This window comes from Bubalus bubalis, chromosome 16 (genome assembly GCF_019923935.1).
Source record: "Bubalus bubalis isolate 160015118507 breed Murrah chromosome 16, NDDB_SH_1, whole genome shotgun sequence".
NCBI lineage: Eukaryota > Metazoa > Chordata > Mammalia > Artiodactyla > Bovidae > Bubalus > Bubalus bubalis.
In genome coordinates, this window is record NC_059172.1 from 81,010,558 (window position 1) to 81,023,582 (window position 13,025).

The 13,025-nt window shown below is 39.5% G+C and overlaps 1 protein-coding gene across 2 annotated transcripts in view; it reads right to left on the reverse strand.

Moving 5' to 3' along the window:
* The window catches only part of PDGFD (platelet derived growth factor D), a 282,712-nt gene that overhangs the window by 24,071 nt on the left and 245,616 nt on the right, over positions 1-13,025 (reverse strand). For both annotated transcript variants that reach the window (XM_025267026.3, XM_025267024.3), the window contains exon 5: positions 9,336-9,534. In XM_025267026.3, the coding sequence (XP_025122811.1) occupies positions 9,336-9,534 (199 nt within the window). The remainder of the gene's footprint in view (positions 1-9,335; positions 9,535-13,025) is intronic.

Consider the following 13,025-nt stretch of genomic DNA (forward strand, 5'->3'; position numbering starts at 1 on the left):
ATGCTAAAGCTCAAACTCCAGTACTTTGGCCACCTCATGTGAAGAGTTGACTCATTGGAAAGGACTCTGCTGCTGGGAGAGATTAGGAGCAGGAGCAAAAGGGGATGACAGAGGATGAGATGGCTGGATGGCATCACCGACTCGATGGACATGAGTTTGAGTGAACTCCGGAGTTGGTAATGGACAGGGAGGCCTGGCGTTCTGCGATTCATGGGGTCACAAAGAGTCAGAAACGACTGAGTGACTGAACTGAAGGAAAGGAAGATCATGCTCACTTTGATCTCAATGTCAGAAAGCAATGATGATGTGTGTTTTGTTTAATTCATTGAAACATAGCACCGAAGCACTGTCCTTTGCAAGTAAAGACACTTAGCGAGCCAGATCTCCCAGCTCAAGCAGTTTCCGCATGAGCATGAGTTCAAGGAAGGCTGAGCTGTCTCCTTAAGTCCATCAGTGCACTGAGCACAAGGATGCTGTTGGGTTCCTCAGTGCCGCACAGGTAAAAATTGGTATAGGAACCACAAGGCAAACCCACTCAGAGTAACAAGAGTGACCGTTGTGGGAAAGGCACATTTGTCCACCAAGACATTGAAAGTTACCTATGGTTTTCTACTGTGAAATGGATTTTCCAATTTGCACTTAAGTCATATGCTTAGACGTGAGGAATGTTTGATAATGAAAGTGGGCTTAGGATATCCACAAAGATAGACAACCATTATCGGAGAAAAGCAGAGGTAGCACTGGCCCTAAGAGAATAAACGAGCAAAAAAAGTCCTTGATCCTGTGCTGAGATTTTCTTCAAACTTTTATGTGTGTGCCCTCGTAGACGCATGCAGCACTATATATGACAATATGATTTTTATTAATGGTTGCAGGCAAACTGAGTGAGTGGGGCATCTAGATACTTTCAAATCATATGGGTTATAGACAATGGCTAAAGCCTAAAACTAAGCTTTCAAGAGGAAACGTCTAAAAAGCAAAATGGGGTCAGAAATTTCTCAGTAAATAGTATCAGAGAAAAGTTGAGTAGTTGGAATTTATTTTGTAAAATTTTAATGAGTGTACCGATTATACAGATACTTAAATATGACAATATTTGGATAGTCCATAGGAGGCTCTCCAGACTTTTAAAGCCATACAGGGAAGAGAACAGAGTCCACAGAAATGTCTTGGTTCTATGCAGAGTTTTGTATTCAAATAATTATAGTAGCCAGCATTTATTGAGGGGTTACTAGGAGTTGGATACGCTGCTATTATTAAGCCTAATACAACTTTGCAAAGGGGTTGTAATTAGCTATTTTACTAAATGCCGAGGTCTGCATATAACTTCTCCAAGGCTACTATCAGGAACTGATTTAGAATTTTATTGTAAGTTTACTTAACTCCAAAGTCTGTTCTCTTCCCACTATCACATTCTTTCTTTTTGCTCTATTTCTATCAAATTTATGGTAAACAATTTTAATATTGATAAAAAGAAGCTTTTACTTGGTACATACCACATTGTTCAGGAAACTCAAAGAAGTTAGCCCTTATTGAACATAAGAAATTAGAAAAATCCATTTGATTTAATGTCTCTGGACCCCTGTTTAATTTACCTATAGATAGTTGCAGACGGATGACATCTCAAGACTGCCTTACCCAATTCATCCATAGAGTCAAGGACTTTCTGCAAATTCTTACTCAGATATCAAACAGGCAAAGAGAAAGTTGTAAGGATTTGATTTACATTGACTAGCTCATTTTTAAAATATGTTCATATCTTAATACACTGAAATTATTTCCTACATTCTGAATCATTTTTGGAAGAGCAAGTTACCTCTTTCTAGTTAGTATGCAAGGGCATGACAAAAAATAACACTAAGTGACTAATTAAAAAATAAAAGATATTTGCATCTAAAAGAATTCAGAGCCAGTTCTAACATTTTATATGAAACATATCTATTTAATTTAATCCTCAGCTTCTTATGCCAGTTATTTACCAATAAATTGTTTTAATATTAAAGAGTGTTTTAGATCTTATAGAAAAATAACATCATGTAAGAAATCACAGAATTGATATAAGATCCTGGGGAATGGGTTGGTAACTGTCCCAGAGTTACAACATCTAACCATTTAGTGTCTGTGAAAATCATATTTCAAACTCTGTCATCTGGAATCAATTTAATATTAGTATGCTTGATTCCCTCAAAATTAACTTACTGATTCTTAAAGAGGCATGCACATCAAATTCAGCTCATGTATCAATAAATGGCAAATCTTTAGGGAAAATGTCTTTTTGTCAAGCATTATTGTTGTTCAGAACTACTAAGTTGGAATGCCTCAACAATTATATCCATATTTCAATCACAACACAAGCTATTAAAGTAGGTTTCCCTCTTACTATTGGGTTTTCTATGGCAAAAGTGAAAGAGAAATTTGCTCAGTTGTGTCCAACTCTTTGTGACCTCATGGACTACACAGTCCATGGAATTCTCCAGGCCAAAATACTGGAGTGGGTAGCCTTTCCCTCCTCCAGGGGATCTTCCCAACCCAGGGATTGAACCCAGGTCTCCCACACTGCAGGCAGATTCTTTACCAGCTCAGCCATACAAACACACCATAATTCAGGAAAGTCATGCTCTCCTGGAATAAGTTAAAAAAAAAAAAAAATGGATCTCACATTGTTAATTCCCATAAGTCACTTCTCAATGCCCAGTCTAGTAGAGTTTAAGACCGACAGTTTTTCCATGTTGAGATGTCAGATTTTGTGCTATATACTTGAGTAAATATACTGCCCATAAACTCAAAAGACTTTTTTTTTTTAAGGAATCATATTATAATTTCTGTTAACTTCAGTGGTCATACTCCCTTGACTTCCCTGGTGGCTCAGTGGTAAAGAATCCACTTGCCAGTGCAGGAGATACGGTTGATTCCTGGATTGGGAAGGTCCCTGGAGAAGAAAATGGCAACCCACTCCAGTATTCTTGTCTGGGAAATCCCATGGACAAAGGAGCCTGGCTGGCTCTAGTCCATGGGGTCACAAGGAGTTGAACATGACTTTGTGACTGAACACAAGTATAGGCACATAGTGGTTATGCAAGGATTCAGAGAGTAATTGCATGGTTTGTAGAACATCCATATAATTTTGTACCTAATTATGTGCAAATTTGCTATGTTATTAGCATGTTCATCAGAAGAAATAAATGCAACTTGAATTTCAAATGACTTATTTTACAACTTTGAGCAGCTTTAAGGTTGAAATTATTGGCAAAAGTTGGGTTTTGGAACTCTAGTTATTTACAGATGTCAATTATCCATGCTACCCTTTTCTCCATTACCCCCTAGGAAACTGAAAGTTGGATACATTAACTTGTCCTAATATCATCAGTCCAGAAGCTTTTATAGACAAGTTTTTGCTTATCTATTACTTGTGAATTTGACAAAAAGTGGACCCTATGCACTGAAATTCTGGCTTCAGTACTTGGTGGTGTTATGTCTCCTTTCCCTCCCTCTTCTCTCTAAACTTTTAATATCCTTAATAAACTTTTAACTTCCCATTTTCAAGTCTCTTCTTAAGGAGAAGTAAAACATCACTGTCACCTAATCTCCCTTCAAATAACAGTAGAAGCAAAGCATAAAATTTAATTTAAATATATTAACTCTTTTCTACTTTACAAGTTCTTCACCTAGTGTATTTATATTTTATTTTAGTGTTTATATAATTTTGTGATCTATATATTCACATTCAATTTTAGGATCTTGTTCTTTGATATCATAAAAAATTTAGATTTGATATCATGAAAAATTTGATGTCATGAAAAATTCCACTTTTGATCAGTCTGGGCAAATCAGAAAAAAGGATGCTCAATAGATATTCACAAATGGCAAATTTGTTTCTACATAACATCATTAAAAGATTATTATAGGGGCTTCCCAGGTGGCTCAGGGGTAAAGAATCAGCCTGCCAATACAGCAGATGCAGGCTCAATCCCTGGGTCAGGAAGAGCCCATGGAGAAGGGAATGGCAACCCACTCCAGCATTCTTGCCTGAGAAATCCCACGGACAGAGGAGGCAGGCAGGCTAAAGTTCAGGGGGGTCGCAAAGGGTCAGACATGACTCAGTGACCAAAGAACAGCAACAAATACTGGTAGTAGAAAATGTTTTAGAAATCCTATGAAGTTCATATTTTATTTGACATCTAATGGACCTCTATCATCTATAACCATTTTTCAGTTTTCACTCTTTTATTCACTATCCCATTTCTTATACATCAGGATAAAAACCATGGATTTATATTTTTAAGTTGCAAAAGCTGACAGTAACAGCTGAAGTATTAAACGTGACTTCCTTTGCTTCTGTGATACACGCAGGTGGTTCAGCATTAGGGGAATGATAAACAATTAGATCAGCACAGTTACACAAGTGTAGAGACAACGGTGACTTGCCAGTGTTCAGTGAAAGGGTACAGATCTGCCTTAGAGCCATTTTAACTAAGAGATTGAGAAATGGAATCTAAGCCAACAGGGGAGATAAATGTTTACTCTGTCAGAAATCAGCAGAATGTTGCCTTGAATACTTTAGCAAGGTTATTTCAGTAACCAAAGGCATTCTTAATAAAGGCACAAGCCTAACTCTATGGGGTGGGTTTCTATAAACTTTAGAAATATACTAAATTATTAATATCTCCAATTTCACAAACACTAATTGAACAGCTAATATATGTCAGTTATTACAGTTGTTTAGTCACTAAGTCATGTCTGACTCTTTTCAAGCCCATGGAGTACAGCACATCCGCTTCCCTGTCCTTCACAACTATCTCCCTGAGCTTGCTCAAACTCATGTCCATTAAATCAGTGATGCCATCCAACCATCTTGTCCTCTGTCACCCTCTTCTTCTCCTGCTCTCAATATTTCCCAGCATCAGGGTCTTTTCCAATGTGGCAGATCAGATCAGATCAGATCAGTCGCTCAGTCATGTCCGACTCTTGCGACCCCATGAATCGCAGCACACCAGGCCTCCCTGTCCATCACCAACTCCTAGAGTTCACTGAGACTCATGTCCATCGAGTCAATGATACCATCCAGCCATCTCATCCTCTGTCTTCCCCTTCTCCTCCTGCCCCCAATCCCTCCCAGCATCAGAGTCTTTTCCAATGAGTCAACTCTTCACATCAGGTGGCCAAAGTACTGGAGTTTCAGCTTTAGCATCATTCCTTCCAAAGAAATCCCAGGGCTGATCTCCTTCAGAATGGACTGGTTGGATCTCCTTGTAGTCCAAGGGACTCTCAAGAGTCTTCTCCAACACCACAGTTCAAAAGCATCAATTCTTCGGTGCTCAGCCTTCTTCACAGTCCAACTCTCACATCCATATATGAACACTGGAAAAACCATAGCCTTGAATAGACAAACCTTTGTTGGCAAACTAATGTCTCTGCTTTTGAATATGCTATCTAGGTTGGTCATAACTTTCCTTCCAAGGAGCAAGCGTCTTTTAATTTCATGGCTGCAGTCACCATCTATAGTGATTTTGGAGCCCAGAAAAATAAAGTCTGACAGTGTTTCCACTGTTTCCCCATCTATTTGCCATGAAGTGGTGGGACCGGATGCCATGATCTTCGTTTTCTGAATGTTGAGCTTTAAGCCAACTTTTTCACTCTCCACTTTCACTTTATCAAGAGGCTTTTGAGTTCCTCTTTACTTTCTGTCATAAGGGTGGTGTCATCTGCATATCTGAGGTTATTGATACTTCTCCCGGCAATCTTGATTCCAGCTTGTGTTTCTTCCAGTCCAGCGTTTCTCATGATGTACTCTGCATAGAAGTTAAATAAACAGGGTGACAATATACAGCCTTGACGTACTCCTTTTCCTATTTGGAACCAGTCGGTTGTTCCATGTCCAGTTCTAACTGTTGCTTCCTGACCTGCATACAAATTTCTCAAGAGGCAGATCAGGTGGTCTGGTATTCCCATCTCTTGAAGAATTTTCCACAGTTTATTGTGACCCACACAAAGGCTTTGGCATAGTCAATAAAGCAGAAATAGATGTTTTTCTGGAACTCTCTTGCTTTTTCGATGATCCAGCAGATGTTGGCAATTTGATCTCTGGTTCCTCTGCCTTTTCTAAAACCAGCTTGAACATCAGGAAGTTCATGGTTCACATATTGCTGAAGCCTGGCTTGGAGAATTTTGAGCATTACTTTACTAGCGTGTGAGATGAGTGCAATTGTGCGGTAGTTTGAGCATTCTTTGGCATTGCCTTTCTTTGGGATTGGAATGAAAACTGACATTTTCCTGTCCTGTGGCCACTGCTGAGTTTTCAAATTTGCTGGCATATTGAGTGCAGCACTTTCACAGCATCATCTTTCAGGATTTGGAATAGCTCAACTGGAATTCCATCACCTCCACTAGCTTTGTTCGTAGTGATGCTTTCTATTTGTATCAACTTACTGAAGATAGAAGATGAACAATCCCTCAACCCTGAGTGCCTCTGAGGATCTGTCTCAATCTCCTGAAAGTGAAAGTCGCTCAGTTATGTCCGACTCTATGCCAGAGGGGATCTACTCAATCTCCTAGGAGCCATAAAATAATGTCAATGCCCCAGGATCACCCTCAGAGTTTCTGAGTCCGTGTGACTGGGACCGCACTAGGCACCTGTATTTTGTTAAAACTCCTCAGGTGACTTAACATTCAGCCACAGTTGAAACACTTAGGTCCTAGGATCTCACACTGCTCAGTCATATCTAAGTCTTTGTGACCCCATGGACTATAGCCTGCCAGGCTCCTCTGTCCATGGGATTCTCCAGGCAAGAATACTGGCATAGGTTGACATTCCCTTCTCCAGGGAACCTTCCCAACTGAGGGATCAAACCAGGTCTCCTGCATTGCAGACAGATTTTTTTTTTTTTTTTTTTTTACCATCTGAGTCACCAGGGAAGCCCTCTTAGAGAAAATACAGAGATGCAACAGCAATGCAGTAGTTGGACAAATAAATGCTGTAGCATCTCATGTACTCCCAACTTGAGAAGTCTGGAGCGGTGGGCTTCACAGAGAGAAAACAAGGGACAATAAAGGCTCCATCAAGGAAGTGAAGCAGTCATTTCAGAAATCTCAGTAACTACAGCTGGCTAACATCTCTTGAGCAAGTACTATATGTCAGGTGCTTTGGATGGCACTTCTAACAATTCCTGAAAGTAGGTATTATCATACCCACATTGCCAATGAGGAAACTGAGGCTCAGGAACAACAATGATTAGATGAAAATAATCACAAAACTTGTAAGTGGCAGGGTTAGGATTTGAACCAAGATGACTTGCCTCTAACTCAACATACTATCTGGGGAAAAATAAGTAATGAATTTAGGTGATTTTTAAATTTTAGTATTTCAAAAGAATAGGTGTCAAGTAGGGCTGACTCTCAAATAGCTGTCATGGTGAAGATACTTGAAGATATAGTCAAGTTTTATCATTTCTTTGCCCAATGCCATTTTAATATTTTTTTTCTGGGGTTCTCAAAGCATCATGAATATTTTATTTTCTTTCAAGTTGACCTAACAGAGATCCAAAAACAGCAATGCCTTATAAAAAAGCATTTTCTTTTTTGTGTTGGATACAAAGTGAGCACTGAGGAAATTTGATTTGAGAGTTACACTGTCCTGCATGTGACATCCTAGGCGGTGCTAGTGGTAAAGAACCTGCCTGCGAATGGAGGAGATGCAAGAGACTTGGGTTCCATCCCTGGGTCGGGAAGATCCCCTGGAGAAGGAAATGGCAACTTACTGCAGTATTCTTGTCCGGAGAATCCCATGGACAGAGGAGGCTGGTGGGCTACAGCCCATAGTGTCGCAAAGAGTCGGACACGACTAAAGTGACTTAGCACTCACACAGGCATGCGCCGTGTCTCCATAACATCAGGGCCACCAGTGACTCTGTTGTCCCCACTTAGCTGTGCAATTTAAGTATATAAGATTATGACCTAAGCCATAAGTAGCAGATTTAGGCAGGAGTTAACTAATTAGTTGCTTCAGCCTACATGAATCCTCACCAACACAAACATTATCTGTAAAAGGGCCCAGGTTCACAATTCCTGAAAGTGAAAGTCGCTCAGTTGTGTCCCACTCTTTGCAACCCCATGGATTGTGGCTTGCTAGGCTCCTCTGTACATGGAATTTTCCAGGACAGAATACTGGAGTAGGTAGCCTTTCTCTTCTCCAGGGGATCTTCCCAACCCAGGGATTGAATCCAGGTCTCCCACACTGTAGGTGGATTCTTTACCATCTGAGCCACCAGGGAAGCCCAATAATTCTGGAGTGGGCAACCTATCCCTTCTCTTTAAAAGGACCTCTGTTACTATAAAGAAACAGGGTGTACTGTTTCTTTACACCTTTACATCTGTGATGCAAGTCAGCCTTATAAGACTTCCAAAAACGTTAATAATAACAAATCTTATCAAATGAAGCAAGAACATAACAGACTAGAAATTATACTTTTATTCAATAAGAGGTAATTACAAACTATTTTTCTACTAATTTGAGTTAAACATTCAAATAAACACTCACATCCTGAAAACATATTACCCAGATGCAGCATCCTATTTTTTAATAGCTTAAGTACTATGGTTTTAACTCTTGATGTTTTAACTCTGCTGAATATTCTTTTCTCCTCCCTTCACTGTGTTTTTCTGAACCTTCCAGATGAATGTGTACCCTCACACTTGTGCAAAATATCCCAGATCTTTGTTTCTTTCTTGGGACCTTTACATCCTATGAACTACCAAGGATGCCAAGCCTATGGTAGGACCTTATGAAATTTTTTTGGAATGGACACTGAATGAGTAGAGTTGGAATCTTCCAGAGTTTTGACCACTGCTTTACCAGGAGCCTCTCCTGCGAACACTGACTGAGTCCTGGGCTAATTCAACACTCACATCCATCAGAGAGACACAGAGGACTGTCACACACACACTGCCATTGGAGGCAAGAGACCATGATTCTCCTTTCCTCTCCATTGCCATGCAGCCATTGAAGAGTTATCCAGCTCCCCTGACTTTGGTCACCTCTACTGTTTATGGTGGGGCTAAAAATACCTTGTTTGCCAAGAAGCACAAAGTTGAACCAGATGATTTTATAAGGTCTTTTCTAGCTCCAAACTTTGACTGACTCAAGTCTTTCTTAGTCCCATACAAACAACACAGTTTGGGCAAAACACAGAATATCATTTGAAAGTTCTGTGAAAAGATATATAATAATGGGCTAACAATACTCATCTGATTTAAGTGTATTAAATATATTGCATTGCCAATTCTTACTTGTTACTATTAGTACTTGTATCTGCTTATGAAGAACTGTATCTGTTTCTTACCTTTGGACTTCCTGTCATGATACGATCTGCCTCGATGATGAGGGGTATCCAAATACAGATTCTCAAGATCTTCTTGCCATGATTCTGGATTGAAGTGCTTGAGCAGCTCTTCCACAGTATCAAATTCTGCAATCGTTTTGTCCAGAGCATCCGCAGTGAGAGTGGGGTCCGTTACTGATGGAGAGTGATAGGATACCCCCTAAGAGTGACATACAGCTCAGTGTACTCAGAAAAAGTGTATTGCTATGAAATACAAGTCACACAACCTTATGGAAGGAACACAGACTTCTGATTATAAGACATCACGTATATAAATATCATGCTGAGCCCCTATGCCATAGTCTTGCCATATTCCTAAATAATTGCTTGGTAAATCATAGTCATTTGCTTTACTGCAAATCAAAAACAGGAAGATCATAAAATACCCAGCTCATCTGAACTGTAATCATTAAAAATGATATCAGATAGATGGAAATATCAAAATAAGTCATTAAATTTCTTGGTTCAAAGTCCCAAATCATCATATCCATATCAACAAATAATGGTAATAGGTAAATTATGAACTCCTTTCATCTTCCATGCAAACTGTGAGTAATCCATTTCATCTCCCTTGCTTAGCCTCAATGCCCCCTCTTTATAGCTCACCTACCACAATAGATGTGAGCAGTGTTTAAATTTACTCTGGAAATATCTTGATAAAATTTGGTACTTTAAGCATCTCATTGTCAACAAGAATAATAAGCCATGAAACTGGCTCCCTTGACTTAAGACTGGAAGATTCACTTGGGTGTGTACGTGTGTGTATATGCATTTTGTGTGTGTGTATGCACTTTCAATGCTATAGTTGCTAGGGATCCCTGTTGCCATTAAAACATTCTCAGGAATACTCTTTAAGTGGGGAATGCAACATTATAGAAAGTCTGGAAGGGATTATGCATTTTGCCATGGAATATATTCCCATATAAATTTCTAAGCACTTACTTCACTAACACTTGTACAATCTTGAGGTAAATGAGCCATGAGTCAAACATCTCTGTAAAAATTCATGACCCATTAACATGGGAATGGAAAGCATAGTCTCCAATGTTTTCTAAATGTCTTTAAAGAAACTGCTAAACAAATAATATCCCCCAAGGGCAAGTATCTCATATCTCTATAGGAAAATAAAAATTAATGAAAACTCACATTTCTGAAACTTAGCTGTATTCCTAAAGAGAAATAATATGCATATGCATTATAGAGTCCCAGACAGCAAAGCCCACAGTTATTTTCCGACTTTCAGGTGAATGCTTTTTAAAAAATCAAGATGCAAAGATTCCCAAGTGATACTTACTCTTGGGGAAAATTATGAGGTTTTGAGTTTAGTTCAGTTGCTCAGTCATGTCCGATTCTTTGCAACCCCATGGACTGCAGCATGCCAGGCCTCTCTGTCTATCACCAACTTCCGGAGCTTACTCATACTCAGTCCATTGAGTTGGTGATGCCATCCAACCATTTCGTCTTCTGTCACTCCGGCTCATCCCACCTTCAATCTTTCCCAGCATCAGGGTCTTTTCCAATCAGTTAGTTCTTCGCATCAGGTAGCCAACTATTGGAATTTCAGCTTCAGCATCAGTCCTTCCAATGACTATTCAGGACTGATTTCCTTTAGGATGGACTGGTTGGATCTCCTTGAAGTCCAAGAAACTCTAAAGAGTCTTCTCCAACATCACAATTCAAAAGCATCAATTCTTCGGCGCTGATCTTTCTTTATAGCCTAACTCTCACATCCATACATGACTACTGGGAAAACTATAGCTTTGACTAGATGGACATTTGTTGACAAAGTAATGTCTCTGCTTTTTAATATGCTATCTAGGTTTGTCATAGCTTTTCTTCCAAGGAGCAAGTGTCTTTTAATCTCATGGCTGCAGTCATCATGTGCAGTGATTTTGGAGCTCTGCAAAATAAAGTCTGTCACTGTTTCCATTGTTTCCCCATCTATTTGCCATGAAGTGATGGGACTAGACATCATGATCTTAGTTTTCTGAATGTTGAGTTTTAAGCCAACTTTTTCACTCTCCTCTTTCACTTTCACCAGGAGGCTCTTTAGTTCTTCTTCGCTTTCTGCCATAAGGGTGGTGTCATCTGCATATCTGAGATTATTGACATTTCTCGTGGCAGTCTTGATTCCAGCTTGTGCTTCATCCAGCCCAGCATTTCTCATGATGTACTCTGCATTTAAGTTAAATAAGAAGGGTGACAATATACAGCTTTGACATACTCCTTTCCCAATTTGAAACCGGGCTGTTGTTCCATGTCCAGTTGTAACTGTTGCTTCTTGGCCTGCATACAGATTTCTCAAGAGGCAGATAAGGTAGTCTGGTATTCCCATCTCTTTCAGAATTTTCCACAGTTTATTGTGATGCACACAGCCAAAGGCTTTGGCATAGTCAATAAAGCAGAAGTAGATGTCATTTTGAAACTCTCTTGCTTTTTGATGATCCAATGGATGTTGGCAATTTGATCTCTGGTTCCTCTGCCTTTTCTAAACCCATCTGGAACATTTGAAAGATCACGGTTTACATATTGCTGAAGCCTGGCTTGGAGAATTTGAGCATTACTTTGCTAGCATGTGAGATGAGTGAAATTGTGTGGTAGTTTGAGCATTCTTTGGGATTGCCTTTCTATGGGATTAGATTGAAAACTGACCTTTTCCAGTCCTGTAGCCATTGCTGAGTTTTCCAAATTTGCTGGCATATTGAGTGCAGCACTTTCACAGCATCATCCTTTAGGATTTGAAATAGCTCAGCTGGAATTCCATCACTGCCACTAGCTTTGTTTGTAGTGATGCTTCCTAAGGCCCACTTGACTTCACATTCCAGGATGTCTGGCTCTAGATGAGGGATCACACCATCATGATTATCTGGGTCATGAAGATCTTCTTTGTAATCTTGCCACCTCTTCTTAATATCTTCTGATTCTGTTAGGTTCATACCATTTCTGTCCTTTATTGTGCCCATCTTTGCATGAAATATTCCCTTTGTATCTCTAGTTTTCTTGAAGAGATCTCTAATCTTTCCCATTTTATTGTTAGCCTCAATTTCTTTGCATTGTTCACTGGGGAAGGCTTTCTTATTTCTCCTTGCTATTCTTTGGAACTCTGCATTCAAGTGGGTATATCTTTCCTTTTCTCCTTTGCCTTTAGCTTCTGTTTGTTTCCCAGCTATTTGTAAGGCCTCCTCAGACAACCATGTTGCCTTTTTGCATTTCTTTTTCTTGGGGATGGTCTTGATCCCTGCCTCCTGTACAATGTCACAAACCTCTGTCCATAGTTCTTCAGACAGTATGTCTATCAGATCAAATCCCTTGAATCTGTTTGTCACTTCTACTTTATAATCATAAGGGATTTGACTTAGGTCATCCCTGAATGTTCTAGTGGTTTTCCCTACTTTCTTCAATTTAAGTCTGTATTTGACAATAAGGAATTCATGATCTGTGCCATAGTCAGCTCCTGGTCATGTTTTTGCTGACTGTAGAGAGCTTCTCCATTTTTTGCTGCAAAGAATATAATCAGTCTGATTTTGGTGTTGACCATCTGGTGATGTCCATGTGTACAGTTTCCTCTTGTGTTGGAAAGGGTGCTTGATATTATCAGTGAGTTCTCTTGGCAAAACTCTATTAGCCTTTGTCCTGCTTCATTTTTTACTC